The 16,149-nt window shown below is 37.4% G+C and overlaps 1 protein-coding gene across 1 annotated transcript; it reads left to right on the top strand.

The window, feature by feature from the left end:
• The first annotated feature begins 7,440 nt into the window (after positions 1-7,440).
• LOC104104939 (uncharacterized) lies at positions 7,441-14,242 on the top strand. The gene is made up of 2 exons (XM_009613153.4): positions 7,441-8,050; positions 12,642-14,242. The coding sequence occupies exons 1-2, from the start codon at positions 7,556-7,558 to the stop codon at positions 13,857-13,859; spliced, it is 1,713 nt and encodes a 570-aa protein (XP_009611448.1). The 5' UTR covers positions 7,441-7,555; the 3' UTR covers positions 13,860-14,242.
• Positions 14,243-16,149: the final 1,907 nt, after the last annotated feature.

The following is a 16,149-nucleotide window of genomic DNA, read 5'->3' as shown; positions in this document are numbered from 1 at the left end:
TGTGCTAAGTGTCGAACCTGCTTCTAAATCTTTACTAAACTTGCTTTTAAATCCTGTGACCTGTTCGATTATCTACTCTATATGCTCAACTTGGCCATGCCTACTTTAAGTTATAATTGTATCCCTCAATTCATGTCTCTCAACCTTGGTCCACTCTCCTTCACTTGTTACCTATGCTCTCTTAAATTTCTCATTCTTAGTCGGCCGAAAGCCAAGGCTACCTAGGCTTATCGCTGACCTCCCTAGTGTGAGCACTGCTCGGGGTCCATTTGAGGCCCTTGTGAACTCTGACACACTAGGATTTGGGTCCTTAGTAATTTCCTGAAACTTAAACTACCCCTCATTCAACCCCTTTCTTCCTATTATCTGTTGTACATCTAAGTCGGTTGGTTTAAATTATGCAATGCTTGGCAATATGGTTATATGAATTGACTTTGGGCTCCTCTATGGATTCAGGGGTTGTGTTGATGAATACGACTCCTTGTTAGAAGTCTGGGTATGCTGTGTGAGAATTGCTGAAGGCCCAGACAGTGCTGGGTATTTCATTTGGGCCGGATGTGGGCCTATTGTTATTATTTGTATAACATTTGTATCTTACTCATTAATAGGCTTGTAGTAACTTTGTATAAACGATTGGGGTGTTAGTAAAATGGGGAATGGGTAGATTTCTAATATATGCATACCAAATGGGTAGATAATATGCCTATAGGACTCAGTGATTTACTTGCTATATATATTCTATTCCATCACTATGTGCACTATAGAAATCATGCTATTAGGGGAAACACACACACAGAGTCTGCTAGCAAACATGAATTCAAAGTGCTGCAAATTATGCTTACTGCTACGTGCTACTAGAAAACCTGCATATAGGAATAAATGTCATTGATTTCAATTCGCATCAGCATTCACTAGAAATTATGCCTACGGTATTCTGACTATTCCGTTTGCCATTGTCACATAGAAAATATTCCTATAGGATTAAGGTATGACGATAAAATCAGCTCTAAGTGCTGAACGTTAGAGATCCTGCCTATAGGATATAATTACTCGCCATAATTTATTAATGTTAAATCGCTCAAACATTGTTTCACGTATGCTATTGTTAGAAAGCATGGATAATTCTGGGCTTTCCTCCAATAGATTTCATTGTCACTTAGTGATTCACACCTAGACACAGCATCTATAGGTTAAATAACTCGAAATCTGCAATCTCAAATCAGCATGCAATAATAGTATAATTATTTGGAGATAAGCATCGCCTAGCCTTTGAAACCTCTTGTATGTTTTAATGCATAGTTACATAGAAATCATGTCTGTAGGGCTTAAGGTTCTTAATTCTGAAACGGCCTAACATGAAAACCTGTTTCGCGTGGATTTGTTGCTTAAGTGTGGATGTTAACTTGAGCCCTTAACTGCCATATTTGAAGTCCAATATGTGTTTTGTTTGTCGCCTAGTTTTGCATTTTTGAGCAGCCTAAATAAGGTCTAGAACCATCCAAATAGAGGTCCAAAACCTCCTGAACCATAGGTATGGGATGGGTAGTGCACGCGTAGGGTACGGCTTAGAGTTGAATTAGAGTGCTCTTAGGTAAATAACTTTAACATAGTAATCGGGTAGCAGGAGATGATAGTCTGTGCCCGCTGGATAATATGAGTAACACCCTATCTCAAGGGAGTTATGAAATATTATATATGTTGCACGGGGTGATCCTTTAGGCTAAAAAACTTAGGACCCCCCCCCCCCCCCCCCCTTTTTTTTCTTTCTTTTCCATTAGAATGAAAAAATAGTTGCACCTCCCTATTCAAGATCTCTTTGTAATAAATTTCATAGATTTTGTACTCTCTTTGCTTACTTGATCACATAGACTAACCCATATAATTTAAGTTCGGCCGGGATCCACAGTTGTGGACCTCGAGGAGTGCCTAACACCTTATCTTTGAGTTAACTTGAGCCCTTACCTAATCTTTGGTGCCATTGACTAGTTAAAACAGAGTTATTTGCAAATAGGTGCCCTAACGTACCTTAAAAATCGTTAGGTGACGACTCTCATATTTTAATACCTCATTTAAAAGAGTTGTCACACGTCGAGGCCCGATTTCGCGAGAAAAAAAGGGCGCGAGAGAGATCTCGATACTTGCCACGATACTCAAAGTACTTATCCTTCAACTTCACAAAGGTGTCTTTACACCTCTTCTCCCTCCGGCGCTCTCGATCTCCAAGATCAACGTCTGCAATCATAAAGAGGAAAGAGAAGAAAGAAGTCAGAACCAAAGACGCCCTGAAAAATAAAAACAAAAAAGAGGTTGAAACACCAACATTCACCTTGAGAGCAAGGCCAACAATGCTCCTCGACAAAGCACCATCGATTATCTCTTTGAGGATCTTACCCTCTATTTCGGAACAAAGAAGGCCAAGGGCAGGGACTACATCCTCGGTGTTCACCAACAAGTCACGATTCTTGGGAATCGTGATGGTCCTCGTAAACCCCTCCAAACTTACCTCAAGCTAGGTAAGCCCCCCTTCCATCATCCTCAGGTCGTCCGCATCAACGTTGGAACCCGATTCATCGCCCTCCTCAATAATGCTTTTGCCCCTCTCATTGGTCGGCAAGGAGATATCTACAGTTGTTCAAGAAGTTGATGCCTCCTCTCGCCGCAAGTGTTAAGAACATCAGCAGCCATCTCTTCAGTTTCCATCACCGTAGAAGGGAGAGACACATCCACATCATCTCTCATCGACCTCAGAACCTCGGGACTCAGCTCAATATCATCTCCCACAATAATGGTCGCCATCTCACACAATGAAAAGTCCCCCTCCCCCTCCCCCCCCCACCCGGCGCATCAACGGTCCGGGTGACTCCGTCGCCAACATCCACAGACATCCTCTTTCGAGGCAGGAGATCTCCATCACTAGACAAAGGTTCATCGTCCTCATCAATGAGAAATTATATAGGAGAAGCTGAAGTCTCCACGGCTGAAGCAGGAACAAATTCGGACACGGTGACAGAGGAAACTGGAACGAAGATAGGATCAATCGCGATCAAAACAGGGGCAGAAATTGAGGGCGTATTAGCCTTCCTCTTTCGGAACGAGGGTGTGTGAGCTCTCGACTTCCTCGTAGACCCCCTGGTCGAAGCTAGAGAAAAAAAGGAAAAGGGAAAATCAGCGAAGGAAAATGAGCAAAGAAATCAAGATGCTAATAGTGAAAAGGAAATTACCAGTCGAAGGGAGAGCATGCCCGAATTTCTTGAAAAAACTTGTCCATTCACGAATCCCGACGAAGTGAGGGAGTATCCGCTCGACCCAGTCAGAAATATGAGCGTCCAAAGGAGGAGGCGAAGTCTTGGTTCTAAAAGAAGAAGGTGAGAAGTCAAAATTTAGGACCGAACACGGGGGGAAAACCAAAGTATTTACGAGTGTAATTCCAAGCCTCAGGAAAACCGCTGACATTGGCCACAACGTCCTCGGGTCTGACAAAAAAGAAGTTAAACGAGAATTGACGACTTGCATTGTCATCCATCTTCACCACTAAGCATTTTCCCCCTCGGTGGCGAAGGTTTAACATCGTTCCTCTATAAAAGCTATGAGCGAATAGATGAATTAAGTGTCGCAGTGTCAGTTCGACCCCAGTCAACTCAGCAAACTTAGTAAGAATCTTTATAGCTTTATAAACGTACGACGTGAGCTGAGCAGGACAAACGCCATAGTGACGACAGAACTCTTCCACCAGCGGAAGGAGGGGAAAGAAATAGATGACTTGGAATGGGTAGGCGTAGAGGGCGCAATACCCAGGACGGTGGACATGTATCGTATCCCCCTTGGCCGGGATCAACTCGATATGATTGGGAAGGCCTAATTTAGCCTTAAGATCCGCCAATTCCTTCACCGTCATTACTGACCGAAAATCTCTAGGTATGGCCTTTGGTGATTTGGTGAAATCTGATTTGGAATCAGGGTTGCGTGGGATTATCTCCTCAGCCGACGGGAAATTTTCCTCCTCAATGGTGGCAGGAACGCTCTCCCCAAGAGAGAAGAACACCACTGCCAAGAGAGAAACACGACTCCCCTCTCCCATCTCAGAAGGTACGTTAGACATGATTCAACATAAGGAAGGAGAATAACAAACGAGAGGGAATGAAGAACAATGTAAGTCGCCGAAATAGAGAAGAGAAATTTAGAGAGCAAGAGAAAAGTATGGGATTTTGAAGCGTTAGAAGATTTAAAACTCCAAAATTGTGTTCAAAGACCTCTATTTATAAAGGTCATGGCACCGAAACCGAAAATGGTTCATCGTGATTGGCACCGGAACAGAAGTGGCAGGTCTAATCAAAGGTCACACATGAAATAAAATGACACATCGGGAATATGCGGCATAATAACGCATGACATCATGATGGCATCCTAACTCATGGACGGCCTAACTCCAGCAAATCGCTCGGGAAATTCGAAGCAGTTGAAATATGTGGACCACAGAGGGCCACGTTTTGTGCTTGCCGCAATAACCACGACCTACGTAGTCTGCTTGATTAATTCGACCACCAACAACACGATCCGCTCATCGAACTCGTCCGCGAAGCCGGCCTCAATAAGCGGAGGGACTAACTGCATGGGTTAAAATATATCTCTAGAATACAAGTCAAAATGATATCGGTAAAGCATCTCAAGTCGAAGTGATCAAATCAACAATGAAGGTCGTAGTCGAAGAGGGAGCAAAGATCGACGTCGAGGAGTTGTCAATAATCGATGCCGAGATCGCATGCCCTTGATAGAGTTATAATGGTTGGCTTTAAGATAGGACCTGAAGGAGAACATTCTCTGCACTTGTACTATTAGGGTTTCTAGAAACATGTTCCCTATAAAAAGAAAGAGACACAATGATAGGGGGACATATGGCATTTATTTGTAAAATACACTTTAAAAGAGAGAATCAGATTTTATTGCACGCATACAAAAATAACCTTTACACTAAGATTCTTGTCCACACTTTTCCACTGGATCCGGGAATAGCTCAGATATTCAAAGGCTCATCCATCACACATCATTGTCAGAAAGAACATTCACTGATTCCATCCTTTCTTGTGTGACTCATTCATTCTATTTACATAAGTGTCATTTATTGTTGTTCATCACTATTTGATGTTTCATTATTTCCTTTGACTTCTTAAATGTTGATTGTGTGCCGCCGTTGCTATTGAAGAATATATATATATATATATATATATATATATATATATATATATATATATATATATATATATATATATACATATGTTTATTGCACTTGCGAGAATTTTATTTTTGGGATATTATTGTTAACTAAGATTAACCTTTATTTGTATAAATTTAATTAGTTGAACCAAGATCTATATTTTTTTGTCAAACATATATGTGTTATGAATGCCTCACCGTTGCCATTATTTCCTTGCCTAACTTTATTTAGTTTTATAATTACTACGACCTTATTAGTTAATTATAGAGGCTGTATGTCTAGTTTTAAGTGGATATTTATTCAGTTAAATATTCGATTCAATGCGATCAACACTCTGTCCGTCCAAAATTATTTGACATTGTTTGCTTATTGATGTCAAGTGTCAATTTGATCAAATTTTGAAGCTAAATTATTATTGAATATTTTAATTCTTGCATCCTTTCCTTATTGAAATCTCCTTTGATACAATGGTGTGTACTTAATGTCATGGCTTGACTCCTTATGTCAGTGTCAAACAAAATAACTCGTACAATGCTCGCAGTCTCACCTAATTACAAATCAACCTTCTCTTATCTGATATTTCATGGCACGACCATGTGCTCATGGTGAAGCTGCCGCCGAGATTTTAACTTCAATTATGTCGCCCCTTTCATTTTAAGGCTTCAACTTTAATTAATTACATAGCATACTCTTGTAGCTCATTTCATATGTTGTGTCTTGTCTATGGCACACAAGGGCAAGGCCGGCTCTAACAATATGGTGGGTAAGGCATGTGCCTTGGGCCCCCAATTTTGAGGAGGCCCATTTTTCAGAAATAATATATATTTTATAGGTATTTAAAAAAATAATATATAATAATACTTTGTGTTTTCCATGTAAATGGAAAGAAAACCTTTTAGAGTAAATAAAATAAAAATTTGACTTACTTAAAAATGATAGATGAATAATTTTCAATTTGAGTTGGTTTAATAATTCTATTTTTTACTCCTTTTCCAATGTTTCAATCTTAATCTTCATATTCCAGAACCTACATATGTTCTTCCTTTCTCTTTATTCTTGCTCACCTTCTTGAATTCTTTCTCCAATATTTTTTTCTTTCTCCAAAATTTTATTTTTCACCTTCTTTCTCCAAAAATTTATTAGTTCAAGTGTTCAATAATATTTTTAAGATTCCAATAGTTCTATACTTCTATTACTTTATAAAAAATGTAGTATAGTTTTCAAGATTTACAGCAAGAATTTTTAAGTAGACAAGCAACAACTAGATATTTTGGACTCAAAGTGTTCATTCTTCAAACTTCCTGAATCAATAATCGGATAATATTTTTCTAGTATTATTTTTATTTGGTATTTTGTATTTCATTAATTTTACTTCATACATATCATTTAAGTTTTTTTTTTTAAATTTAAATACTTAGGCCTCACATTTGAATTTGGCCTTAGACCTCAAATGCCCTGGAGCCGCCCCTGCACAAGGGATAGTTAAGGACATGCTTATCCCTTACCTGGCATTGAGTATTACTCTCGCGCTCACTAATTCGATGCTCAAGCTTGATATTTGCCTTGTGCATATCATAGTGCGCGTTACTTATACTTCCCGGGAGTAAGGCAACTGTTAAGCTTTATATCATCATGTGCATCTTTCATATGATGCCCACAAGTGTCTTGTGACATTACCCTCACAAAACATGCTTTCGCTCCACACAATGTAGCACCCAACATTAGGTCAAAGGGCCTTGCTTGATATGTCAAAATTCAAGTCATGCTCAAAGTAAGGCATGGGGTTTCTCAAAATTCCTTTAAGAAATAGCATACTAAAGTGTCTATTCATAAGAAAATAAAGCTGATTTATAGCCTGTTTGGCCAAACTTTTTTTTGGTCAAAAATATTTTTTTTGCCAAAAGTACTCTTGGTCAAAAATTGAGGTGTTTGGCTAAACTTTTAGAAGGAAAAAAAAGAGCTTTTTGAGGAGAAACAGAAGCATATTTTGAGAAGCAGAAAAATATAGCTTATCTCCAAAAGCACTTTTGAGAAAAATACATTTAGAAGCAGTTTACAAAACTTGATCAACTGCTCAAAAATATTTTTTAAATTAATTAGCCAATCACAAACCAATTATTACCTAAAGTACTTTTTAAAAAAATACTTTTGAAAAAACACTTTTCAAAATAAACATATTTTAGAATCTTTATTAATTATAATCCTTGAAGCACGAAAATGCCAAAAAATCGAAAAAGGAAAAAAGAATGCCAAAAAGAGAGGAAACGGCATCCAATTGCCTTTGAAAACCCTATAATATAATGCACAAGCAAGAAGTGAAACGGAAATTGAAGAAACAAAGTCATGGATTACTCCGCTCAATACCAGTACCAACAGCCGGGGGTTTCTCAATCTACCGATCCTCCTCAAATCCAAGCATATGCATATGATCAATCAACATATGGTCAATACCAACAGGGAGCATCTCGATCTGCAGACCCTTCTCAATTTCATCAAGCATATGATCAATCAACAACACAAGCTTCTTACTATGCATCATATCAATACAATCAAGATTACAATCAACAACAATACCCATACTCCTATTATCCTCAACAAGACTATTATTCAAATGCTGCCTATCAACAACAACAGCCTGAACCCGAACCCGAACCCACTTCAATTCACCCACCTGGGGTTCCAATTCCACCACCGTCTTCTTCGGATCCTTATGCCTCCACACAGCAGCAGCAGCAACCCCAACCCCAGTATTCGTATTATCCTCAACAACAGCAACAAGGAATTAACTACGGCGAGGTCGCTACTGTGTCAATGCCCATTGTGTCCTACACACCTGCGGTATGAAATTTCTTTTAATGCAATCTGAGTATATTTGATTTTAGGTTTTTCTTATTTTGATTGGTAAACTTTCAATTTAAGTATAGCAAAAAAATAGCCAGATGCCACTTGTGGGATTCCACTGGGTTGTTGTTGTTGTAGCCAGAAAAAAAGGTGTAAGATTGTGCTTGATATGTACAAAAGCTGATTACAATTATATATGAGTCATGTTGCTAGTCCAGTGGTACTTAAAAAATCTAGCATTTTATCAACTTTACAAGATCCAAATGATGCCAAAACGATAATCACGATTTGCTGCTTTTACTAGACATTGACATTGTTTGATCAAATATCAATTAATCGCGCTAGGATAAAACGGTGTTAAGTGTTAATTATGAAAATTGTTTCTTTTGTTGCTTTCTATATGCAAAGAGCCTCTGGAGTTAATTGTATGTATTATCATTTTCAGAGCATGAATTTTCGTTTTAAAATGACTACACTTTGCTGGAGCTCAAGCGCAATACTTTTTGGTCCTGAAATTGGTTCAGAATGTTCATATTTCAAATTAGGAGGTTATATCACTGCTATTTATGTAACAGTTTCAGTTTTGGTTTCATTTGAGTCATTTCATAGTCAGCATAAGGTAATTCTCTTATGCCCCGTTTAGAATTTACGCCATAGAAAATGTTATTCAAAAAATTAGGAATTGTTCGAACAAGATAAGGCTAAACAAAACCTTGCAGACAGTTGAGTGATGTTACTGATCAATAATTTTTTTCTTGCCAAAATTTTAAATGAAATCACTGCTAATTGAACAAAAAGATTTAATCCCTAGAATTCAAGAAAGAAATTTGAAAATATCACTTATGAGAATGGGAACCTTAAGATTTATTGCAAATACATAAATTTTCACGCACCATTGATGACGCTTAAATTACTAATTTTTAAAGTGTTCTTAGCGAATTTGAGGACTATATCGATGAAAGCATTGGCGGCATCATTAACTGGTAAAATTTTCCTTTTCAGTTGGTATGATTGGTTGTCTTTCGAGTTCATTTCTCACCATTAATGTCAAACCCATAGAAGATCTCTAGTACTATGTACGGTACAAGTACTATTGTGGCCGTCATCGTCTAATGTCTATGCACTTTGAAAATTCATTTCGTGACTAAGAATCCATCGAAGTGTAAATTGATTGAAGGACTAAAGTTTGTAAGTGATTTATAAGAGGTTGTTGCCTTTATCTCATCATGCGGTTGAGTCAATAAAGTCAACTAATACCTTAAAGGCTTAAACTCCATGAAAAAATAGAATTGTTTTACATGAATTAGTACGGAGGGAGCACCTTAACATTGTCTTAAATTTGATATGTCGTTTTTTTTTGCAATTTCCACATTGTCTAATTATTGTTCGCTTATAGCTCGATCAAACTCTGATGTAATAGCTCATCTGGCCTGTTCTCTTTCATTTATATGAATAGTCAACTTGATTGATTAATTTGGGATGATCGGAGTAGTTTACTTGTTGAAATTGTAGCTCTTTTATTTTTATCAAAAAGACAGGGACCGAAGGACAGTAAATCTATATGTGAATTTTCCTCTGTAACATAGTAAACTTCATTTTGTTACTACATTTTTTTTGGTAAAACACAAGCTATACTACGATTCTCTAAGCATTTTTCCCTGCAAGTTTTGCTTAGACCTTCATAGCACCAGCTATTTGGTTACAAATGAAAACACTCTGATTATTTAACTGAACTGCTTGAGCTTGGTATATTTGAAATTGATAACAAGGCTAAGCTTCCTGCCAGAAGAAGCGGAGTGTGAGCAGGTCTGCAATGACTTTCTGCTCAGCTAATTATACATGATCTCTATTGTACTTCACCTGCTTTATACCAGCTTTGTTTAGGAAATGGGTAAGATCATCTCTTGATTGAGAAACAACAGTTTCCTGTCAAAGACTGTATAAACCAGCATCTTTAAAGGATATAATTAGCTGAGCAAACAGCCTGGTCACACTCACCTTCTTTATTAAAAAAAGGTGACCTTGAGCTTCAACTACATGTCATGGAATTAGCTCAAGGTTGCATTTGAGCTCAAACCAGCTTACGGATTGTTACAATGTCAATCAAACCAAGCTCGAACAGCCTGTTATGATGGCTCAATTTAACATGGATCTATCTTTCTACTTAAAGTTACTTTTCTCCTTTGCAGAAATGCTTAGTCACAAGAGTTGGGATCCCCTGAAGATTTTGCTGGTTTTGATATGGTACAAGATCTCTCTAATTCGAGAGAAGTACACATCTCTTTTATTCCTTTGATATTTCCTCCTCCCCAACTCACAATTTTGTTGGGTGCTTTGTGTTTTTGGGTGATTTTCACCTCTAGTTAGATCACTCCTGAACGAGTAAGAGGAGATTTCATTAGGTTAGCCCCTGGATCTTAAAACTTTTAAACTATAATAAAATTTATCATATCTAATATCAAGCACTCTCATAATTTTTATTGCCACCTTTAAATCCATGACAATGAGAAGTTTTAATAACCCTGAACAGTTGATAAAGTACTTTTGGCTTTTCGGTGCAACATACAAGATGTGAAGGATGAAGACAATAACTTAAAGCTCATTAGCTCGCTATAGAAAACGGGGATTTTTGTACAGATGAGGTCCCTTCTTTTTGTTTTTTTATAGGAGGATCAACCTATGTAATTGACAAGCACCACCTTTTTTTGGTTGTTTGTATTAATAATAAAATCCTTACTTACCATTTTAAAAAAAATGTATATCAAACTAATGTACCTGCCTAACTGTATCTATGTTTTCGAAAAGTTGATGCAGCATTTCATAGACAGTTTTCATCTATTTTAACATTTAATAGGCCACAATTCCCTCCAATATAATTATTTTCCACTAGTCAAATGTGACCATCTAGTTTAACAGATCACTTTCTCCTTCCGAAATTGATTGTCGACTGCTCAAAATTTTCTTTCAACTGGTCCCAAGTTTTTGTCCCAAAGTGAAAGGTAAGTTCTATAGAATAATTATAAGATTAACAATATTATATGGGATTGAATGTTGGCGGCTAAATTCTATTTCTAACACAGAGTGTTGCAGAGATGTGGATGCTAAGATTGATGTGTGGTCATACAAGATTAGTAAGATTAAAAATGTCCATATTCGGCAGAAGGTGCAAGTATCACACATTAGGATAAAATAAGAGAAGGTTTCTTGAGATGAGCTGGTCATGTCCTACGTTGACCTTCAGATAAATTGGTGGTAGGTGCGAAACCATGGTTAATAAAGGTGTTTACCATTGCAACTATCCGGTTCAATTCTATCAATAACATCTTTATCTATCATTCCATTTTCTTGAAACAACGAGCCTAGATATCTAAGTTGTTTGTATTTTGGCACCACAATCTGGTCTAATCTCACTTCAACTTTGCTCTTCTCATGCTGACTAAACTTGCGGTGTATGTATTCAGTCTTACTTCTACTTATCTTAAAATCCTTACTCTCTAAAGTGTTTCTCCATAGTTCAGCTTTTGATCGACACCCTTGCTGGTTTTGTCAGTTTATTAGCAGACGTGTTAATTAGTATGGTGGGGAAAATATGCTAACTATTTTTAAGCTCTTAAGAGATTGCCATTTGATATGTTCGTAAACGTATTCTTTTTGGGTCTTTTATCATTTGCAATATGGAGTTAGATATTGTATTCCGTTCACAGAGCAGACGATTTTTTGGGGTGAAATTTAAAAGATTATTCTGATAAAGAGTTGCTTGTTGGTGTAGCCTTAAGTTTTCAATGGATGCTAGTGATGGCTGCTGGAATATGATATGCATATTATATATTAGAGGAATAAGAAAATGGAAGAGAATGTTGCTCTCCATCCTTTACCATGGCGAAATTATCTTGCAATTGCTGGAGATGGCTAGCATTTGGGATCTGGTTTCTGTTTTCTGCTTCCCTTGGCCTTTTAACTCTCATTAGTGATTAGAAACACTTATAGCTATGTTAAATTCCTTTAACTGCAAGTTAGTCCATCATTATCTCTGGATCAGTATTTCATTTTTGTTCATTTTTTTTTTCTGGGGGGCTGGGAAAAAGAAGATGCATGCACAAGCTCATATATTATCAAGGCTCTCTTTGCTTATGCACAACACTATGTCAAGCGTGTAACATCTAGAAATGGTATCTCTCCGGTCGGTCTCATGATCGGGTCAGTCAAAACTTTGTTTGTAATTCCAATGAATTTATACTTTCCATTATTATAGACTTCTTTTTCTGTTCCAGTAATCCACTTGTATTAATTGGTTTTACATCATGGCAGGGCTTGCCTTCTGAGATACTGATTCCAAATATTTATTTTGTCAATTTCTCTACCATTCCTTCAAACAGCTCTTCTTGGTTACTTCATGTCTTCTGCTGCTCATATAATATCATGCTTTTCAATTTGCTTTCGTCTAATTTTGGTGTTTTCTTATTTGAGATGATGAAACTGGTTCTTTTGGTGTATAATGACTGTTTTAACTTACAATCGGCATTGAGCTCTCCATCTGATCCATTGATGTGAAGATACCAAATCTTTGAACATTATTTGTATTCTGCAGATTGTACAATCTCCATATAGAGGTAGAGGTAAAAGGGGTGGCAGATCATATAGAGGAGGTGCCCATGGCCATCTTGGTGGTGGGCAGCTACAACCTAGCTATGACCAACCAAATTCTTTTCAAGGAGCATCACAGATCCAAGGAGACCCATCCCAAGTTAAACCTTCATCATCTGCCTCAGGTAATTCAGGTTCTGTTCAGCCACCTCCGCGTATGGCTTGGTGCGAACTCTGTAGGGTTGAATGCAACACGACTGAAGTTCTTGAACAACATAAGAATGGAAAGAAACATAAAAAGAACCTAAAAGCCAATGGAGGGCAAGGTCACCAGACAGCAAATTTCGACTTTAAGCCAAATGTTTATTACCAGCCTGAAGTTGGGGGGGCTGGGCAGCTGCCACAGGGGCATTTGCCTTCTGAGGTAGTAACTGGAAACAGACAGTCGCAGCCCCAAGAGAATTTTCCGTCTCATGCTGCTATAGAAGATGGTAGTATAACAGGGAAGCAAAAGGTTGAAGAGGCAGCTCTGGTGGAAGAATTAGCAAGAGATTTGGGGATGGATCGTGTTCAAGGTCAAGGGCGTGGACTCAAGCGCATGCTAAAAGGCGGGCGAGACGGTAAATTGATGAAATTGCATAATGGCTCAAGAAAACCTGTTGTGCCTCCTAAGCCCAAAAAAATGGTTCCTTTAATATGTGAACTCTGTAATGTGACGTGTGAATCAGTAGTTGTTTTCCAAAGCCATCTGGCAGGAAAGAAACACCTTTCAAATGTGAAGGACTTCCAAGGCCAACAAGCAATGGTTGGCCAAGCTGCTCTCCAAACACTATATCCTGCTTTGCAAGCTCTTTACCCAGCACTTCAGGCACTATACCAACCTAATACTGGTGCATCAACTTCCACGGCTCCTCAAGGTCATCAGCCCAACCTTCTTGAAATACTGGGGATGTTGACTCAACAAGCCCTTTCTGCTATACCTCAAGATCAAGTATTAGGTATTGGATTGCCTCCATCTTCAGATTTAGAGGCTCAAGACCACCAAGGTTCCATATTACAAGGTTCAGTATCAGAAGAAACGAGAGAGAATGTTGCTGCGGAGGATGGAAGAAATTGTGACCTTTCTGTTTTACAGAACTCTGGGTCTAAACCAGAAGAGAACACTGATATCAAACATGAAAATGTGAACTTACATTTTGATACAAAAAGTCATGTCGGTTGAAGAACCATTAAGGAATGCTGCTAGCTAGACTGTGCCTTCTACACCAGGAGAAGTGGTTGCATCTGTGTCAGTTTCAAATAGTGAATTAGTGTGATCAGACTGCGCTGCCCATTCTTGTTTAGATGTGAAATTGGTTGACCAGAATCGTTAATTCTTCAATAAACTAATGAAGGCGGGCAAGACTGCAAGAGAGCTTAATAGATGTAGTTTAAGTTTCTCTTTTGGAGAAAGTGAACAACATTATGAAACAAATAAGAAATACTGCTTCTGGTGAGGCAGGAGGAGTATCCTAGAATAATATAGTTGAAGCGGTGTTGTTCATTCCTTTTCCTGACTCTTGCCATAAATGAAGATCTAAAAACATTCTGAACCTTTTCAGCCAACCATTACATTTCGTATGATGGCTTTGGATTCGTAACTAGGGCGTGAAGTCTTGCATTTCTTGTTTTTCTATTGATTTTGGGATGTTGATTTATAGTTTCATGTCATCAGGATCTCCATTCTTTAGAAGTCACTTGCACTTTCTCCCAGTTCATCCCTTACCAAATAACACCACTTTCATATCGAGAAGGTAACACTTGCTATGCATGGCTACTTTGTCGAATAACAGTTACTCTTATTTCTTTTTCTTTTTATCGATAACCATGGTGTTGCACATATATGAGTAACTCTACCCACCCATGCTTAGGTTTGGAAAAAAATCACCAAGCGACTGTCTGGATCTGAATCTCGATCTCCTATGGCTTTCACATATTTCATTAACGATACTCCATATCCGCGAGTGCAACTCCTTTTTTTTTCATTGATTAATTGCAGCTGCTCCAGTCAATTGCCAGTTCTGTAAGGTAACACTCATCAGATTGACAATATTCTGGATCAAAGATTTTGGGATTAGGCCAATGGACCAACTCTAGGACATGGAGAAGCTATAATACATTCAAGAATAAAAGCCAGAAGTATCGAGACATTGAAGGTTTATCTTAGGGACTAAAGCAATAAAATACTCTTCCATCTAGTTGATAGGATGGACGTAGATGATGTCCGAAAAGCTGGTCAAGTTTTTGTCATTGGTCTTTTGATTTCCAAATTTTTTTATCGTCAGTAAATTGAGGACATGCAAATTTGGTGGGGGTGGGGGTGGGCCGGGGGGTGACGAGTTTATCCTTCTCTAGTTTGTTCCATTTTTCTGTCTTTTAGTTTCGATTTCCAATACTCAAACATATTGCATCGGTAGTGAGGTAAAAACAGTATTTGTGAATATTGAACTTAAGTATTTCTCTAAGGATTCGTGAAGTTTTTCTATGCAATTGCGGGTCTATTATTAGCTCTTATTTGTGGTGCACAACTTTTCGGAATATAGACCGCGGTAATGATAATAGTTTCGGATAGAAATGAGGGAGTAATATGTATTTCTCAATCGAGCTTTCAAAGACAAAATCGTTGCATATTCTGCAAATTAACTTCAGTATTTGAAATATTGTTGGAATATTGAAAAACTTGTTTGATGAGTATTTTAAGTAAAATAAATAATTTTCAATCATAAATTTTTAATTTTTTTTCAATTTAAACTTTCAAATGCTATATCTCCAACGTTATCTTCAAATATTCATTTTTTTCTTCAATCTCAAGCAAGTATTTTCCAAACACTTATAAATGCCTAGCTATTACCTGTTATCCCCTATTATATTTCTTTTAGTTTGCAATGTTCTAGTATATTTGTCATGTATTACAAATATTATATCCTACATAATCTCGCTTTTTTATAAGCTGAATTTCTTTTATAATTTCAATAACATAAAATAATACTGTAATGTTCCTAAGCCGAGGGTTTTACGAAAATAACTTTTTTGCCTTCTTGAAGGTAGGGGTAAGGTCTGCGTACATTTAGCCTCCCCAGATCTCACTTGTGAGATTATATTGGGTGTGTTGTTGTTTGTTGAAAATTATACTGTAATGTATTACTAGATTTTTTGACTTTTTCCCACCTAAGGGGATGACTAAGTGATTTGGTCATAAGAGTAACAATCTCAAGATTTTGAGTTTGAATGTTAACTTCAACACAGTGTAAACTAATATATTTCTTTGGATTGATAAATTACTTATTGTGGACTATAGTAGGCTACCTATAAATAAAATGAGGAAGTACAAGTTGATCTAGCCATCAATATCAAAAAAAAAAAATTCAACTATCATTCATTAACTTTTCATTTAAATTAAATTTATCTTCACGTAATTAAGAAAAATAAATTTAAAGAATTTTCTTCGTTTGGCTATAACTAATATTATAGTA

Source organism: Nicotiana tomentosiformis, chromosome 1, assembly GCF_000390325.3.
Source record: "Nicotiana tomentosiformis chromosome 1, ASM39032v3, whole genome shotgun sequence".
NCBI lineage: Eukaryota > Viridiplantae > Streptophyta > Magnoliopsida > Solanales > Solanaceae > Nicotiana > Nicotiana tomentosiformis.
The sequence above is the reverse complement of the archived record's forward strand: the minus strand, read 5'-3'. Positions and strand labels throughout refer to the sequence as shown.

Excerpts from the sequence above, each read along its gene's own strand:
- LOC104104939 (XM_009613153.4), top strand. The coding sequence starts at position 7,556 with ATGGATTACTCCGCTCAATACCAGTACCAACAGCCGGGGGTTTCTCAA. Across the intron at positions 8,051-12,641 it reads TTGTGTCCTACACACCTGCG|ATTGTACAATCTCCATATAG; the intron begins GTATGAAATTTC and ends TGTATTCTGCAG.